General features: G+C 34.6%; 2 protein-coding genes across 4 annotated transcripts in view; both read right to left on the bottom strand.

Annotated features, from left to right (window-relative positions):
* LOC120422918 (5-hydroxytryptamine receptor-like) overlaps nt 1-10,745 on the bottom strand; it is a 57,651-nt gene extending 46,906 nt beyond the window's left edge. For 2 of the 3 annotated variants that reach the window (XM_039586489.2, XM_039586491.2), the window contains exons 1-5: nt 10,604-10,745; nt 2,828-3,067; nt 2,495-2,628; nt 2,030-2,413; nt 1,756-1,893 (exon numbers count right to left, since the gene is read on the bottom strand). In XM_039586489.2, the coding sequence (XP_039442423.1) occupies nt 1,756-1,893; nt 2,030-2,413; nt 2,495-2,628; nt 2,828-3,067; nt 10,604-10,673 (966 nt within the window). In that variant the 5' untranslated portion in view covers nt 10,674-10,745. The remainder of the gene's footprint in view (nt 1-1,755; nt 1,894-2,029; nt 2,414-2,494; nt 2,629-2,827; nt 3,068-10,603) is intronic. The other variant, XM_039586492.2, reaches the window with a different exon arrangement.
* LOC120412866 (60S ribosomal protein L28) overlaps nt 1-18,597 on the bottom strand; it is a 510,937-nt gene that overhangs the window by 443,758 nt on the left and 48,582 nt on the right. The gene's annotated exons all lie outside the window — the stretch shown is intronic.

The following is an 18,597-nucleotide window of genomic DNA, read 5'->3' as shown; positions in this document are numbered from 1 at the left end:
TGCAAATTTTTGAAAAACACCTCTTTTTTCGCATGTTCAAAAATGGAAGGGGGTCGTACCGCCCATCCGTCACGAGATATCAAAAAACGGACCTCAGATTCGTGATCAGGGACAAAAGTTACCCCTTAGGACAATGTTTCACGCAAATCGAAGAGGGGTCGGGGCAACTGCTGTGTGAGTTGGCGGAGAATTACCCAACCATGATTTTCAATTATCGAATAGCTCAAATATCATTGAAAAATCCAATCGTTTTTCGTTCTGAATGAATCCTTTTACGTTTTATCAATATGAACGAAATATGGACAATGCAAACAAACAAAAAATCAAGAAATTCTTTGTTATTGCAAATATATTTCAAGAATTTTTATCTTCAATTATTTGCATGAAATAAGTCGTAAAACATACAAAATTATCCATGAAAAAATGAGTTAAATACTGACAACTAGATAAATTAACATCGATTAAAAAATTCAACATTAAAATTTACAAAATTACAAAAGAGACTCGGTGGCAACATATTTTTAACGAATTCTCAGATATATTTCTAAATTTTTTGAAAGAATAATAACGGCAATCATGCATTAAGCGCTCTTATATTAAAAATAAAATAAAATTTTAAAATCAGTCTTTAACTTTTTGCCATTTCCAGATCGAGTATAAAAAACTACCATTGAAATCATAAGTTTTGTTCAGATTTCAAAGACTAATTGTTTATGCTTCTACTCTGAATCAAAACAATGAGAGTTTCAATTTTTGAAGTATTTCTTAGGAATTTGTTATTACCTAAATTGACAGTAGTTTTTTTTTTTCGATGGTTAACATTGACTATTGAAGAGTTTTTTCGTTGAAATCATTCTTTAGATAAGAAATGCCTACTATTTGAGTGTCTGGAAAAGTCTAGAATATGATAATGGGATTTGAGTGGTCATCCTGTCATAAATAGAAGGGATCGTACCGCCCCTCCGTCACGAGATATCAAAAAATAGAGCCCGGATTTGTGAACGTGTCAGTGTCATCTCATATGCCGTCATTTATCAAATTGTAATATCTCGAAAACTACGCTGTTGGTTAGATTTTCAATGTTTTTTTTTATAGAAAATGCAAATAATATATCCCAAGGTATATTCAGGTTTGCTTTTTTGAAAAAAAAAAAACACGTTTAAAAAATGCGGCTTCTGTTACGTCCAAGCTCATCTTTGGATTTGTGCTCAGTTTGACCGCAAAAAGAAAACTATTATTGTTTAAAAGGTTTTCATAAGGATGAGTCTACGAGCTTTTTGATAAAGGGTAAGTTTTAAGCAGGATTATAGCCTCACCTCAGTGAGGAATGAATCACGCAGTCAAAACGTTTATTTTTTAATAGTGGAAAAAATCGTTGTTTTTTCAACTTTGTGACACAAAATCTGTCAATATTCTCCGTTACAAGCAACGATGCTGGATTATTTTATGGGAGATCTGTATTTTCTTAAAGATAAATCTATATTTTATCTGTATCATTTCAAATTTTAACCCATACAAGACAATCTTAAAATTTGACAGCAGATTTAAGCTTTTTAATCATATTAAAGCATTATTTAATTACTAAATTGCTGAAATTTTGAAACATAATCAATTTTTAAAAATCCGTGGATACAGATTTTTGTGGTTTTTTTAATCGAAAAATCTGTAAAATGCATGGCTTACATGGCTGGTTACAAGGTTTCCCTTATTTTTTACTGTGGATTCAATTAAATCAGGGTCGATTTTAAGCCTTACCTGATTGTTGTTACCCGCTGCCGGCGGGGCCTTGGGTCTCCGTCGGTGTATCCGCCGCCGGGCCGTCTGGTAAATTTTCCAGTACAGCACCAGTATCACTAACAGAGGAACATAAAAGGTACAGCACGTGGCAAAGATCTGCAAGATTCCAAGAAAAGATAACACTTTAAGGGGGTGTGAAACCAAAATGCTGTCTGTTTAGGCTCTTGCCAAGCAATTAGCCTAATTAGAAGCTGTTCGAGGGGTTCTGTAAGAAATGGATTTTTTTTTGCACCTGATATGCGATGTCCTGCGAGACCATGCACTTTTGCTGCTCGATTCGTTGTAGATAGTCTGGGTCCTTCCAGCCGAACTGGGGCGCCAGGGACACGATGACGGACGCGAACCACACCAGGAAGATCATCGTGAAGACCCGCCGGCTGGTGCGCGAGTGCATGTAGTCGATGTTCGTCACCGCCCAGTACCTGTGTGAGAGGGGATAAAACAGTAGTTCAGCAGGAGTAATTAATTTGAAAGGACGTTTCATCAAACGGATGAGTAGTACTTGCCTGTCGGTGGCAATAGCCACCAGATGTAGAATGGAAGCTGTACAGCAGAGGACGTCACAGGACGTCCAGATATCACAAAGTTCGGGACCGAGAATCCAGCCTCGGCTTATCTGTGAGTAGGCGATAGAGACAGAGAGATCATAAGCTACCAGCATGAAAGTTAGAGTTTGTGAATTGGGTTCACCCCTCACCTCGTAAACGGCCCCCAACGGCATCACCAGACATGCCACGAGCAGGTCGGCCACGGCTAGCGATGCCACTAAATAGTTTGCTACGTTTTGTAAATTACGTTCTAAGATGATGGCAGCAATTACAAACACATTTCCTGCGGGGTAGATACGATATTGGGAAGTTTTTGGTTTCAATATTTCCGAAATAGTTTACAATTTAAATAATAATAAACTCATATATTCTGATTTTCATGGGATGGCACAGCGAACATTCATGTTCCCATCATATCATAGCTCAGCAAAAATAAATAGGCTCAACCATAGAGCAATTGCTAGACGGGGAAGCAAACTCACCTATAACGGTAATCAGTATCATCAGTCCGAGGATGAGCGACGTGACGGCCATCGTGATGACGTCGGCCAGCGGTTCGTCCGCCCCGGTGGCCGTTCCGTTGCCCAGGTCGCTGCCATTGCCGACGGTTCCATTGCCGCCGAGCATCAGCAGCGTTTCGTTCACCGTGAGGGCGCCCAGTTCACCGGCGGCCAGGTACGAGTCCGGGCTGCCACTGTCGATGAAGATGTAGTCGTACACGTCTGGCGTACACGTCGAATGCCAACGTGTGTGTGTGTGTGTGTGTGTGTGTGTGATTAGCATCCGGTTGGTTGCGTGGAAGTAGAGAGATGGGGACAACAATGAGAGAACATTCGCGGATGAAATAGTTTTTAACAATTTTGCGCTCAACGGGGCAGAATAAATGGCAAATTGTATGCTCCAGTGCAACGAGCGTCCATTGAAACATAATTTGGATGTATTTGCATTCACTTTGGAAAACTCTACTCTCGCTCTAAAAAATAAAAGGTCCGGTTCACTCATGAAGGTTACAAGCAAACTTTTTTATGTTTATAAACCACTTTTTTTTTGTAATTGTCTGCTCTACAACTTTGTAGAACATTGTTACACACTTAAGAATAACCCTGCAAAGTTAGAAAAAACACGACATTTTTAAATCAACATTTTCGAAAAGTACATTAAATTTCCCTTCAAATGACATGATCAAAAAAAAATACGTTTAAGTAACGGAAAATCGCAAAGTTAAATATTTTGATGGAAAATTTGCACCAAATTTCCATCTCAACACCTTGTTAGGCTGCCAATTATTGAAAACACGTCTTTTTTCGCATGTTCAAAAATTGAAGGAATCGTATAGCACAATATTTTCAAAATTTTTAAATCAAGACTAGCATTTCAAAAGGGCCAACATTCAATATTACATTTTTTTTTAATTGTTAGCATTGATTTAAATTTTTTGAAAATATTGTTTTCGAAAAGATCGGAAAGTTTAAGAATATTTCATATTTTTACATTGAAAATCGAACCATTAGTTGCTGAGATATTGACATTAGAAAATAAGGGAAAACATCAATTTTCCTGTTTTTAAACCTTTGGATGGAAATATCTCAGCAACGAAGGGTCGTATTAAGGGGTTACATACATGTATATTGGCAAAAAAGTCAGAGGTTAGTGTGAGCACACACTCCAACTTTTTTTAAATTCTTTTTTCATGACATTAAAATATACATTTTCACCTACTTCCAAAACAAATTTGAAGATATTTGGTTGCATCGTTGCCAAGATACAGTATGTAAAAAAAGTATTTACACCCCTTGGGCACTATGCACATTTTGTGATGAAACATGTAACAATTTAAAGTTTGACAGAAACCTAGTACTACGTTTTGTTCAGAAACTCATGCCGAACATTTTGCTACAAAAATCTCATGAAAAGATGTTTTCTATAAAATGTTATATAACAAATACTACTACAAAAAAAAAGGCGCAAAAAAAGTTTGTACACCTTTCGAAAAATTAACATAAATAATGTTATTTGTTGACAAATCACCATAAATCCAGTCTCCCAATTCCAAATAGGCATCCTTGACTGATTAAAAAAATAATTTGGATTGAATATAAAGTTTACTAACTACTTAGTATAAAAGTTTATATAACTCTGGAAATTCTAATAAAACTTATCTAAACTTAATTTTGCAAACTTTTAATTCAACCAAATGTCAATATATTACCATAGAATTGCTAAATAAACATTTTGGAGTGGGTATAACACCGTTTTGGGGGTATTTGTATAGAAAGAATAGATTTTTCGTTGGAATTTCGTACCAACCCGGAATTACGTCGTAGGAAAATCCGCCGGCATCCGAACCAGTCCACGATTCACAAGTCAACCGATGTGGAATCGGAAAGGGCATAAAATTTCCGATCTTTTGATACCCATACATCTAGGTTTTCTTTAAAACCTACGTTTTTAAATACCTAAGCAAAAACGTTGTTATGGTTTCGTTTGAGCAACCTGCCAAAAATGTATGGAATTTGGTAATTTTTGTTCTCGTGGATCAAACTTACTTTTTGCCCAGGTAGGTAGGTAATAGTATTTGTTATATAACTTTTTATAGAAATCATCTTTTCATGAGCTTTTTGTAGCAAAATGTTTGGCATGAGTTTCTGCACAAAACATAGTACTAGGTTCCTGTCAAACATTAAATTTTGCACATGTTTCATCACAAAATGTGCATAGTGCCCAAGGGGTGTAAATACTTTTTTTACATACTGTATAGCAATTTTAAGTTAGCAGTTTTAAAAAACGGGTGCCACGATATCTCAACACAGTCTTGACCAAATCGGCTCAAAATTTTGGTGAATACTCGTTAAACCAGGGGTGACCAAAGTATGGCCCGCGGGCCAAACGTGGCCCGCGAGATGTTTTTTTGTGGCCCGTGGACCCATTTTGAATAATCATGTAAAATGGCCCGCTGATCACTTGTAAAGTGATTTTATACTTGTTCAAAATAAGGGTATTTAAAACTTTTGCTAATCATTTTTTATTTTTTGTTGCTAATGTGTGATAGCACGCAGAAAAATATTTTGTAGAATCAGCCTGTACGAGGTTTGATTCAACAAAATTTTTTGTTGAATATAATCAACGCCGATTTTGCGTTGAAACAAACCTTGATTTTCTCAATTCCACAAAAATCTTTTGTTGTTTTGAAAAAGTTGCTTTGACGTTTGGCGTTGATTCAACAAAAATCTTGATTTTCAAATCATTAAAAAGTTTTGTTGATTTAAATATGCCTAATTTTTCTGCGTGAGAAGTGAAACTAGTAAATATACGGAGAAAAAAGAATTTCCAAAATCGTGAACAAGCGTTCATGAAAGTGGGAACTTTGAACAAAGTGTTCGAATCCCGTGGTACGATTTTGGAAAACGTACCATGAAATTTGAACACTTTGTTCGTGGTTCCCATTTGAACTAAATTTGAGCTTGTTTTTTGGAAATTCAGGCTTTTAGGATTTAGGCAGATTAAACTGTGAAATCGGAAGAAATATGGCTGTTGCAAGTATTTTACAAAGCTTTTTTCGACAACCATCCCCTCGCCCATTATTAAAAATTGACTCGAAAAATCACGGGAAAAAATATTTTTTCAAAAATCTCAAAATATCCCTAGAAATTTGAGTGCAATCAGCTGAAATCAATTAAAAATGCATTCCTCTGCGTTTAGAATCATTTTGAACATGTTCTGGTATACAAAAAAATGATTTTAGCGAATTTTCGATAAATAAATGTTTTATCGCTAAAATGCTTTTTGTCAAATCTTGTAATTGTAAAATTGTATTGAGAACACAAGTAAATTCAGATAAAAGCATTTTTTTTTTCAAATACCTAAAACAATAAAATCAACAATACCTATAGAAAACAGCCATATTATGTTTTCTATTATTTTTAATTAACGAAAACTTTGAAAAAATGTAAAAAAAAAATTAAAACTTCAGCTGATAGATGTATTTTTGGCCTGGCCTCCAAAAACTTTGAGCACCCCTGCGTTAAACTGATTCCGTGTGCATGACGAAGCTCGATTTTCAAAAAGTTTAATATAAAAAAAGATAGAATTTTTTTTTTGTTTTTCATATTAAAAAAACTGTTTGTTTTTGATTTTTGTTTTTTTTTAAAGCCAATTTAAAAAAAAGGGCTTCGTCATGCACACGGGATACATCTTGAGAGTCTTCACCTAAAATTTCAGCCAATTTGGTCCATCCCATCTCGAATATCGTGGCACCCGTAAATCAACTCGGGGTTTAGAGAAAAACGCCAACAAAGTTTGACAGCCCGATTTGCGCACGGCAAAATTTTGAACTTAAATCGTCTCTTACTCAGTTTAATCATTAAATATCTTCATGAAACTTTCAAGAGTGATTAAAAATCATGTTTTGAGTGGATTTATGAAATAATCTGTAATATAAAATTTTGTGATTTTCTACATGTTTGTAACCCCTTAAAAAAGTTCAAAAAAGCAAAATTAAAGAATTTTCTCAGCTTTTCAAAAATATTTTTTTCAAAGGTGGCAAACATGAGCACTAATTTAAAAAAAATTGAATAACTGCGACTTTTTTCAAAAAAGTTACCCCAAAAATTGCTGTAACTTGAGAACGGTGCACCTCATCAAAATTAAAAAAAAAAACAGTGTTGATAAAAGATTTTCTGCCCGTTCAGGAAATTTCTGAAAAGTTTTCCTTTAATGTCCCTTAAAACACGTCAGAAAAAAAAATAAATAATTTTTTTTGCAAATCAAATTTTTGTGACAAAAAGTGAAATGAAAAATAACAATTTTTTACAGTGTTTTATTTTTTTTTCAGTGTAGTCCTTATTCATAACTACAACTTTGTCCAAGACACCAAATCGATCAAAAAATCCTTCAAAAGATACAGATTTTTGAATTTTCATGTATCATTTTTGTATGGACAGTTGCCGAATTTGTATGGAAAATTATTTGGACAAACTAATGATGCAAAATGAGAATTGCTCAGCTGTATAATTCAACCAAAACGGGATGACAAACACATTAGCTCGCACCCAGTAGATAAAACTCGGTGTCCTGTTCACCTGAACATAAAACCGCAAAACTGCGGCCCATTAAATGACGTCAGCGTGATTAACTTCTATTTCGTGGCTCGTAAAGCTGAGCACAATAAATTGGAGTTACAATAGGAGCAGTGAAACTACTGACTTTTTTTGGTTTTTCAGTTTGTGATTGTTTGGTAAGTTATGTGGTGAAATTCTAAAAATGAGAAAATTAAACAAAAAAGAAATCAAAAAGCTCGTTTTCAAACACACCGTGCAATGTAATTTGAAGCACATTATTTTCGCATTTAGTTGATGTTGACCGAACGCAACTAGGGTGGCGAAAGATGAAGTTAAAGCAGAGGGGAGGGGACTTTGTGGATGATTAAGGACACATGTATGTCACTGAGCGATACTGACTTTACAATGGGGGAGAGGATACAGCATCAGCTTTTAATCTTACACGTGAATTCAATGTAAACATTTTTTTTTCAATTATGTCTGGTTGACATTTTCGCTATAAATGGCTTTAAACAAAAACGCCCAAATACTTATTGTGCATTTTAAAATAGAATCTGCAAAGCTGCAAAAAAAAGAAAAGAGAATAACCCTCAAAGCAATAACCCTTGCGTTTGGGCATCCATGATGGGGTTAATAGTCGTTTTACAATTTTGAAACAACTGTTCAAGTGCCATTCAGCGCAAAATGTGTAATTCAAGTAAAGTGGGAAAACGTGATTATTCCACTGGGACAGCACCGAGCACCAAGGGACGTGAGTCCCTCGGCACTGGCTTCTGGCTTCCATTGGGCAGGAATGGCGTCAGTTTTTTTTTGCAAATGTGGCTATGCAGTCGGCTCTATATATATTCTGAGTTCAGAGCTGATTCGATTATCTAAGCGTTAGATTTGAATGAATGCAAAGTAAAAAATTGCGTAAATGTAAATGGTAGATGTATTATAAGCAGGTTGAATATTACCTCTTTTATGATGTAATTTTACCTCAATTAAGATTGAAAAAGCGACATTACAACAGAAAAGTGGTAAAATTACACATTTTCAGAGGTAAAATTGCTCTTTTTTTATATTTAAGATTTACCCCTTCCCAGATGTAATATTACCACGATTTTTTTAACTGTGAAGTTTCTTTCACTAGAGTATTATCAGTAAATTAAAAGTTTATCAATTTGATATACAATTTTTGACCTCATAAAGGAAAACTGATGCTTAAAATCGTAATTTTTAAACTTTAAGGAATTCGTTGTTTTTGTTTGCAGTCTAACATTCGGCGTGTTTTCTGGGCAAAAATAGTCATCCCTACTTTCAAATGAGTCTTGTAGGAAAGGAAATTCTCAGCTTTCCTAAGTTTCGAAGAGCGAAATGATTCATCGAGAAATTACTGAGATAACTATTTTTTAAATTTTTTGTTCGAAATTCCTTTATTAGTTATTGGAAACTTTTCAATTGCATTTTGTGAAGCTTGCCAAATGATGTGTTTTATGTGACATTTACTCATCAAAATGTGCAAAATAAGACAAGTAACAACTTTGTAGATGGGTGCAAAACGTTAAACAGTCTTAAACTTTAGTTTAACCGAGTTTTTGAATACAGTCCAGACTCGATTATCCGAAGGCCTCGGGAAAAATTCACTTCGAGTAATCGAAACTTCAAATAATCGAATCACGAAAAAAAAATTCGTTGCCTAATTTTTTATTGTCGAGCTTATGTATGACCCCTAAACTACGGTTAAGTGAATTAAAACTTTTAAATTCAAGATGGCGGCCAATATGGCGGTGTTGAAATACTGAAAAAATGCGTTTAATTATTTAATATGCAATCACTATTCAAATTTGACTAAAAAGGGGTTGCAGAACTCGAATTTCTTGTTTAGAACAAGAAAAAGAAAAATAAATTCTTCGTGATTCGATTCTCAGAAGTCCCATACAAACCTTCGGATAATCGAACTTCGGTTAATCGAAACTTCGGATAATCGAGGCTTCGGATAATCGAGTCTGGACTGTATGTGGGATTTATTCAGAAATGAAAATCATGAAACCGTATTTAAGTATATTTTAAAAAGAATTTATAGATTATTACAAAGCTTTAGAGTACAAATATCACTCGTTTGCTCAGATTTATCTTGAATTAGCTGATAAACCCGATTTTTTTGCTTGTTTGAAATTGATAGATTTTTATGAAAAATATCATATTTCATTAACCAAAGATTTACTAGTTGCATGGATACAAAACATGTTTTATACTCGAAATTGAACTACAAATTACTGTTGAATTGTTTTTTTAGTTTTCTTCTATGAAATGATCAAGAAAAAACAACAATATTATAGAATATAATTGTAATCGTAATTTTATTGAATCGATATCCTGTATATCAGGGCAAGGAGGTTGTTTTTATATACAAATCTCAAAATTTTAAAACATTTTACAAATACTTTGACTTTTGTACAACTAGTTTGGAATGTAAGTTTTAGTTTGATTTTTTTTATTAAAAACTTTTTATTTTTGTTCAAACAAAAAAAATATTAGTGACGATGTTTTCAACATTCAGGCTTAAAACACGCGAATTTTACTCCTACTTTAAAATGCATTTTCAACAGAAAAACATTTAATATTTGTTTTCTATATTTCATACTTATGAGAATTTGACTTTTGAAGCTTGCAACAGTATTTTTTTTCCTGGTTCATATTTGATTATAAAAATATCATATTTATTCACAAAAATCCAATAATACCCTTAACAATCTCAAATCTGCAATCCGTTATTACGGTTTTACGATTCAAATTTCTCAATAAGTCTCACAATTCAAAAAAATAAGTTAAAACATTATTTTCAAAATGTTTAGCGATTTGCAACCTTCTATAAAGCTGTTTCTTGTCTTGTTTTAAATTTGATGAAAAAATGACGCATAAAACACATAATTTGATAAGAACTGTTATTCAAAAGTTTCCAATAAATAAATTCAGAATTTTCTCACTCATAAGACACATTTGAAAGTAGCGATGACAATTTTTCCTGAAAAGTTGTTCTAGAAAACACGCCATGTAACAAACACTAATGAAATTCGTTTTTGTTTTTTGTTTTTTGTTTTTTGTTTTTTGTTTTTTGTTTTTTGTTTTTTGTTTTTTGTTTTTTTTTTTTTTGCGTTATTAAAATATCAAATACATTTTTTTCCTGAAAAAATACGTGGATAATATTCCTCCACTTACCCGCACTGGACTTGGCGAGGGACGTCCCCAGGCTGGGGGGCCTGGGCGGGGGTGCTTTGTGGAAATCCATGACTTTATGCAAGTGATTTTACGGCCTCCGGGCGGCCCGTTCTTCCGAGCTGTACGACGAGGTGTCCAAAGTTAGCTTCGGTTGCCAGCGGTCGTGGCGCAGCAGAAGAGGGGGGACCACATCGGAATGGCCGTGTCATCACCACGACGGACGGAGGAAGAAGATCCAAGGTAACTGGACTGGCCGGACCGACGCTGGTAATGGCACCGACGGCAGCAGCACCGACGCTGATCGATGGCGTCGTCAAGCATGGTCATTGTCGTCGTACGGTACGGTGGGTTGGCTGGTTGTCCGACGTTACTCCCGGTGGTGGGTAATTGGTCAACGAAGTGTGGATAACGACCGGAGGCTGCCTGCCCTGCAAGAAGAACGCAGAAAACGTGGAAAACAAAACGTTAGCTATACGTGTGGATCGTTAAGGGGAAATGCCTGTGGCCTCTCCGGGCTGGGCGCCTGATGAGGTGTAAAACGGTATTCATGTTATTCGATTCTACCACACCCTTCTAATGGTAACTGATAGCCGGCAATATCGAATCAACACACTCAGCCGGAAAAGCTGTTGCCGTAATGGCAAGTGGATCGTTGAATGACGCTGCATTGGGTTCTGATTAGATGTAATTGAATTACAGACTGAAACGTAGTCGGCAGTGTTAGCAGATTTGTTTTTTTTGTTGGATTCATTGTTGAATAGGATTTTTGTTTCCACACATTTTTATGTGGCGTACATTTGAAGGAGTTTTAAAATTAAGGATATGTTTTTTTCAGACTAAGCTAAATTTTTGAAACAATCAGCCTGACTACAACGTTGCCAAAGACAACAATTGATCAGAAAATTCCTTTAAAAGATATAGATTGATGAATATTTGTTTACTATTTTTATATGAACAGCTGCCAAAATTGCACTAGTATGGACTACAAACAATCAATTATGCATGATGATGGTTCCAATTTTCAATTCAACTCATAAAATGTTCGTTCAAATGTAAGCTCAAGTTCCCAAACAATAGATCCCCCCCGGGCATCACCATCACACGAGCTTTTCTCCCGCAATTTGAATTTTCCGCTCAAATTTCGTCCGAAACTGGAAACCACCTGCGGCCCGGCAACGTCGTCCAACCCCACCAAATTGACGGATTACCACCTGGCGCGGTCCCCCTGGCAAGCAAGCAGGTGTAGTTTGGAGCTTCTTTTCGCCCCAACTTTACTATACACTGCCCGACAGCAGCTCATCCTGGTGGTGGTGTGAAAATTGCTGGAAACTTTCCTAATAAATTATCGTGGCACTTTGTGGCGCATAAAATTGGATCAGAGTGCGGAAGAAAAACGCCGCGTGGCTTGGGCTTTGGAAATTGAACCCCTTCGCGTTGTGGTTTTTTTGACAAGATTCTGAAACACAAATTTTCCTTTTTTTCGTTATTTTCAATTCAACAAGAAAGTAAATGAAACGTCTTTTCAAAAATGTTGTATGTAAAAACAATTTTTGACCAAATTGTAACCCAAAACCATGTGCTTGTCTGTGAAAAGCACCTCCAACTTAAGCTTCCACTAAAAACCGAGAAGAAGCGTAAAGCTCTAGGTGTTCTCTCGCTGTGCCTAGGCGATGGGTCTGATAAATGAAGTGGATCTCTTCCGACGCCCGGCATGCCGTAGAAGGCGAACGGCTTCGTACAAGTGGATTAACCTCCCACCACCCGGAATGAGGCTGGGCTGGGCCAGAGATTGCTGAGGCTGAGCAGGTGGAGGATTTTTCGGAGTGTAAAGTTTCAACATTACGCTGTGAATTTTCCTCGAGTACCAGTGGAATGTGCCTCCCGTTGAGAGGGGGCACAGTGGGAGAGAAATGTTGGTTGGTTTAAAAATTAGTTTAAACAAGTGAGTTGAGCAATCTACTTAAAAAGTATTGGTTTTGTTGGTGGAAGCGGAACAGCAGAATGATATGGAACAATGGGTTTGGACAAATTTGGTCACCGTCTGGAACGGCTAGCAGACCTTAAGAATATTCGGACGGGAGAACATTTATCAAACCTTATCAGAGCAGGTTTTAACCTGACCGATCCCTCATAGTTATTCTAAGGTTGGGGCATTTAAAGAATCATACCAGTTTGGGCAATATGGGTTCACAACTCGTTATTTTCGTTACCGAGTATGAAATTGATACAGCCCAGACTCGATTATCCGAAGTGATACATTGCCAAGGCCTTCGAATAATCGAGTCTGGACTGTACTTTTACCAATTTGCTAACAATTTAAAATAAAAAAATCTTGATCGATTTTTTATTGTATTTCCGTAAAGAATGTTCTTTGTCATATTGGTAATGTGTATGACATAACCACCTACGTCTTTGATGACCATGAATTTTGTCTTAGCGCTCCGCCTGAAGATGAACCATTCTTTCCCAACGCGAAACGTGCTATTCAAGTATATCAAGTTCTTGTTCATGATGGTTATGCTTGTAGCATAAACACAGCATTTTTTTTGTTGTTGCTTGAAAGCAGGCATGTCCAACCATTTTGGCTCAATTTTCACATTTTTGGTCGTCAAAATAACAATTTTTGACTTGCTCATGGTATATTTGATGAAATCGATTCTCAGATGACCACTAGACATAACATTGACAAACGTTTGGAAAAATATTTTTGCAGGTTTTTTTTTATGTATGTTTTAAGTGAAAAACTGGTCCGGGTCGATAAAAACGACTAGTACAAATATTTTTGAACAATTGATATTTTGAGGACCAAAAAAGTGCAAATTGAGCCAAAAAGGTTGGGCTGGCCTGCTTTAAAGTGAACTACATTCTAAATCAGTGGTGATCAAAGTATGGCTCGCGGACCCATTTTGGATGATCATGTAATATGGTCATTTGACCCAGTTAAGTGGTTTTGTAATTTTTTTTAATTTAAGTTTTAGTCTTGACTTTTTCATGTTAATTTCGGCAACATTTTTTTTTAATTAAAACTAATGATTTATCCATATTTTGCACTAAATTATGGGACACAAAAATGTTGTTTATAAATATACCTCATTGCAACAACTTCACAAATTAAATTGAATTAAAAACAGCCAAAAATTTCATCAAAACTTTTAGAAAATGGCACATCAAAAGATAAATTTGACTTTAGTTGAACACTTTGAGCACAAAAATATAAGACAAATATCTCAGCAACTAATGGTCCGATTTACAATTATAAAATATGAAACATTCGTGAAATTTTCCGATCTTTTCGAAAAAAATACATTCAAAAATTTTAAATCAAGACTAACATTTAAAAGGGCCAAAAATTCAATATTATGCCTTTTTGAAATGTTTGTCTTGGTTTTAAAATTTTTAAAATATTTTTTTCGAAAAGATCGGAAAATTTCACGAATGCTTCATATATTAACATTGTAAATCGGACTATTAGTTGCTGAGATATCGACATTAGAAAATAGTGGGCTGTTAGGGTGAGACTTAGAAAACATCAATTTTCCTGTTTTTAAACACTTGCATGGCAATATCTCAGCAACTAAGGGTCGTATCAACAAAGTTCGAAAGCAAAATTTTCTCAGCTTTTCAAAAAAAAAATTTTTTAAAGTGGGCAAACATGTGCACTTATTTTAAAAAATGAAAAACTTCGACTATTTTCAAAAAAGTCACCTAAAAATGAATTTAACTTGAAAACGGTGCACTTTACCAAAATTTCACTAAAGTACTTTTTGATTGTTAATTTGATTTTACATCAAAAAAAGAAATTGAAAAATTTTTACGAGCAATATTTCGATTTTTTTTTAAATCAGTATTAATTAAAAAAATCATAACTCGGACAAAGATTTTTTGCACAACCTGGAAATTTGCCTTATCCACTGAGCTTCTATCGGATGGTGAAGTAAAACGTCGGTCCCGGTTTCTCCTGTCTCGTCAGAGGCGCTGGAGCAGAAATCCCACGTTAGAGGAAGGCCATGCCCCGGGGGGCGTAGTGCCAATAGTTTCGTTTTTTTTTTTCGTTTCGGAAATTTCTGAAAAGGTGTCCTCTAAAACATATCAAAAAATAAAAAAAAATAAAATAGTTTTTTTTGCAAATCAAGTTTTAGTGACAAAAAGTTAAATAAAAAATCACCAAAAAATTTTTACCGTGTATCATTTTTTTCAGTGTAGTCCATATCCATACCTACAACATTGCCAAAGACACCAAAACGATCCGAAAATTTCTTCAAACGATACAGATTTTTGAATTTTCATGTATCATTTTTGTATGGACAGCTGCCAAATTATATGGAGAATTTAATAATGCAAAATGGCTTCTTTGGGCAAACCGAAGGCATCAAAAAAGTTTCAGTCGGATTAAAAAATACAAAAAAAATGGAATGACCGAAATCTAAGAGAACTGCTCAAATGTAAAAGTTGCGTAAAAAGTAGTTTTCATGATGATTAGCAGAGCAGAATCACAGCCTTTTCAAAAAAAATATTGAAAAAAAAACAAAAAAAAAAAACACCGTTGTTACGTCACGCTACATTTTCGACCGTGGAACAGAAACCGAAACGTTAAATTCTAAACCAGGCCTGCCCAACGTCCGGCCCGCGGGCCGGATCTGGCCCGTGAAGCCATTTTATCCGGCCCGCGACGACTTTTCAAAATATTTCTATGGCCGGCCCCTAACGCTGATCATGAAATATTAAATAAAAAAATTGAGTGTCTAAAAAAAAAAATAAACTTGAGATCATTTTAAAATGATGTGAATTCAACTATTATTTTGATTTGGCTTTGTAATTTTGAAATATTTTTTCTTTCGAATGCATTTTTTATAATGTTTAAATTTACTCGTGTAATTTCTTTTTTGAAAGTTTCAGAATCAACCAATAAACTGTAAAATGGCGAAAGATAACGAAATTACCCACTTCGTAAAATTGTTAAATGAAAAAAAAAAACTTGTTTCGCTGTCTAAAACTGCACAAAAGACATTTAATTAAATTTTTTACAATTTGTACCATTTTACTGCAAATTGAAGCTTTTCTTTTTTTGAGGAACTTGATTAAAATTGATTTTTTTCAATAAGTGGGTAAGCAAAAAAAAGTATTTTTTTAGTAAAACTTTGCAGTGATAAAGTTTTGTTTGAAAAAGCTTACAGACAGCAATTTAGTCATACTGAAACTAAAGATTGCTGCAAAAAATTCTAGAATTTTTAAAAAGTCCAAAATAAGTAAAAAAAATCAGCGAGCAAAAATATATTTTTTCATAAACAAAACAAACCCAAATAATTTTAAGCAAAAAAAAATAAATCAAATAAACAAATTTTTGAAATTTATCTTTGTTTATCTTTCTAAAATCAAGGTAATGAACTAACACTAGTTTATTTATTGATAGGACACATAAAAAACATTTAAAAAAAACTCTAGACTTGAAAGAACCTTAAATTTAAAAAAAGTTTACATTTTCAACTTTTATCAAACTTTTGTTGCGGCCCGCCACTGGTTTAGAAAAGTCAGATCTGGCCCACAGGGCCAAAAGGTTGGGTACCGCTGTCCTAAAGCCATAGATGATTCTTTTGGTAACTTTCAGAATATGTTGAAATATTGAAGTGTTTAATTTTAAAAGTCCGAGTTAGATCCAAAAAACTGAACAAGAAACGTCAAACCGTTGTAACGTCACGGCTAAATGTGTCATAAAAGTATTCCAGAACTCACTTGTGGCTAAGTTTTTGTTCGATTTTTTTTATTTTTCCGTGTTCAGGATTTTATTTTGACCATGTTTGTTTTTCATAAAAAGCTTCGTTTTTCTTGTTTTATTTTTATTACTTCAATTTGCATTTATATTGTTTAGTTTACATTTATTTTGATAGTATTATGCTTATTCTACTACTTTCCATTATTACCTTTTGCCTTTCTGATTTTTTAATGTTTTTACGGTATCCTTTTAATTTTTTTTGCATGTTTTATTACATTTTCTGCTTTAGACAATCATTATTTAAATTGTAAACAAAATGCTGCACAGGGACTATCCATAATCCTCGTGAACAAACTCCAATGCTTTATAAAGCTCGAAAATTGATTGAAAATGATTTTTGTCGAATTTTGAGATCGAAGCCCGTATAGAGGCGGGATTGGTTTGTAGAGGGTTAAGTAAATTAAAAGTTCAAAATTTGAGCAAAATTCATTAGACATTGTTTTTATTCCCTGGAAAGAATAAACAGTTTGCTTTAAAACTTACTTTACTGAAAGGCCTATAAATCTGAGATATTTTTGATTCTGTTTATCAATGCCTCAATTATAGTTAACTTAGACTATTGCAAACCCCGGCCAGAGCCGAGGGACAAAAACTTTGAAAAATATTTCTAATTTTTCATTTTGCAAAAAAAAATCCTAAGCCTATCAAGGTCACCCCGGCTACCAACCATTTTACGGTATCGAAAACTTTCAAGATAGTTTTACTCAAAAAAATTCGACGCAACTTTAGTCACGAGGAGAAATCTAAATTTTCCTGTTTGCTATTCTATCAGAATAAGTTTAGGTGAAAATAATTTCAGTGGTTATCAAGCTTAGTCAAAACCCCATTTTATTCAATGAAAAGACTTGTACCATTGATTATGAACTATTTTAAATATATTGTTAAACTTTTTTTTTGTATTTTGTATTCCAAACAAATAAGTAACTTTGATTCTTTTGAAAGTTGGTATTGAAATAAGTTCCATGCTTGTACTTTTGCTTAGCAAACGATTATTACTTCAAATAAGTTTCTTTATTATTTAAAATATTATATTTACTGAAAATATATAAAGGAAAAACCAAAACTCATTTGAATGTTTTACACATTCATGAAATTTTCTCTAAAATTCATACTTACAAATCAAATTTCCCCAAGCCAAACGCCCCACTGTACGGCGCGTGGTCCGGACGCAGCACGCTCGTTGGCTTCTCGGGATCAGGGCTCTGGGAAACCCTAACCTCAATGCTCACCGCGGGGTGGCGTTAGCTGCCAACCGAGAGCCCCACCAGCAGCGTGAGTAATGTTGATAAGAATTTTAAATTTTTCACTTGGTGCTCACGTCACTCGGCACTGTGGAAACGCAAAGATGCGGTGTGGGTATAGAGTCTTCGGGGTTGGCTGCTCATTAATAAAATCCCACGTGTCTGCTGGTGATGGATCCCACTTTGTGAACTTGATTGTGTGTGTGAGAGAGGTTTTTTGTTTTCAATTATGGTTTCAACTCGGAGGCACGGAATTCGTGATAATTAAACATTATTCTAAAAAAACGCCGAAAATTAAGCATCGATCGCACCCGTTCATCCAGAATTAAAAGTTTTAATGAGCTCAACTGTGGCACAAAGTTTTAATTAGAACATGTTCGTTTGATTGACCCATGTGCAAAAAAGCTGTTTGCTGAAGGAGTGGATTTACTGCAATTTTGAAAATCTTCTAGTTTTACTAAAAGCTTAAATGATTTTAAACCAATTAACATCATTAGCTCAAAAGGAATTAAAGAGCAAAAGGAACCATTATGTAAACATGGGCAGTTCAGTAAAGTCCAAACATAAATTTTTGTTGAGTTTATTTTCTGAACTGCAGAACCAGCAAGAATGCAAAAAAAACTCTCAAGTGATCACGTTGCGCAGAGCCCTTCCCGCACCAATCCGGCACTTTTCAATTTGCACTTCGGGGTCTCGATGCCCTCAGGGATAACGTGCCACATTTATTGAGTGGATTTTTTTTTCGTCAGTACTGCTCACAACACAGCACAGAATAAAATTAGCAATAGCCTAAAATAACTATCCTTTATCAATGCTTACTGATAAACAGAATCAAAAATATCTCAGATTTATAGGACTTTCAATAAAGTAAGTTTTAAAGCAAATTTGAAAAACATTTGATTCTTTCTAAAAAAATGAATTCAATGCGACAAAATTTCATATTTTTACGAAAAAAAATTCTGATGAATTTAATTCAAATTTGG

Source organism: Culex pipiens, chromosome 3 (genome assembly GCF_016801865.2).
Source record: "Culex pipiens pallens isolate TS chromosome 3, TS_CPP_V2, whole genome shotgun sequence".
Taxonomy (NCBI): Eukaryota; Metazoa; Arthropoda; class Insecta; order Diptera; family Culicidae; genus Culex; species Culex pipiens.
Note: the sequence above shows the minus strand (reverse complement) of the source record. Positions and strands in the feature narration are given on the sequence as shown.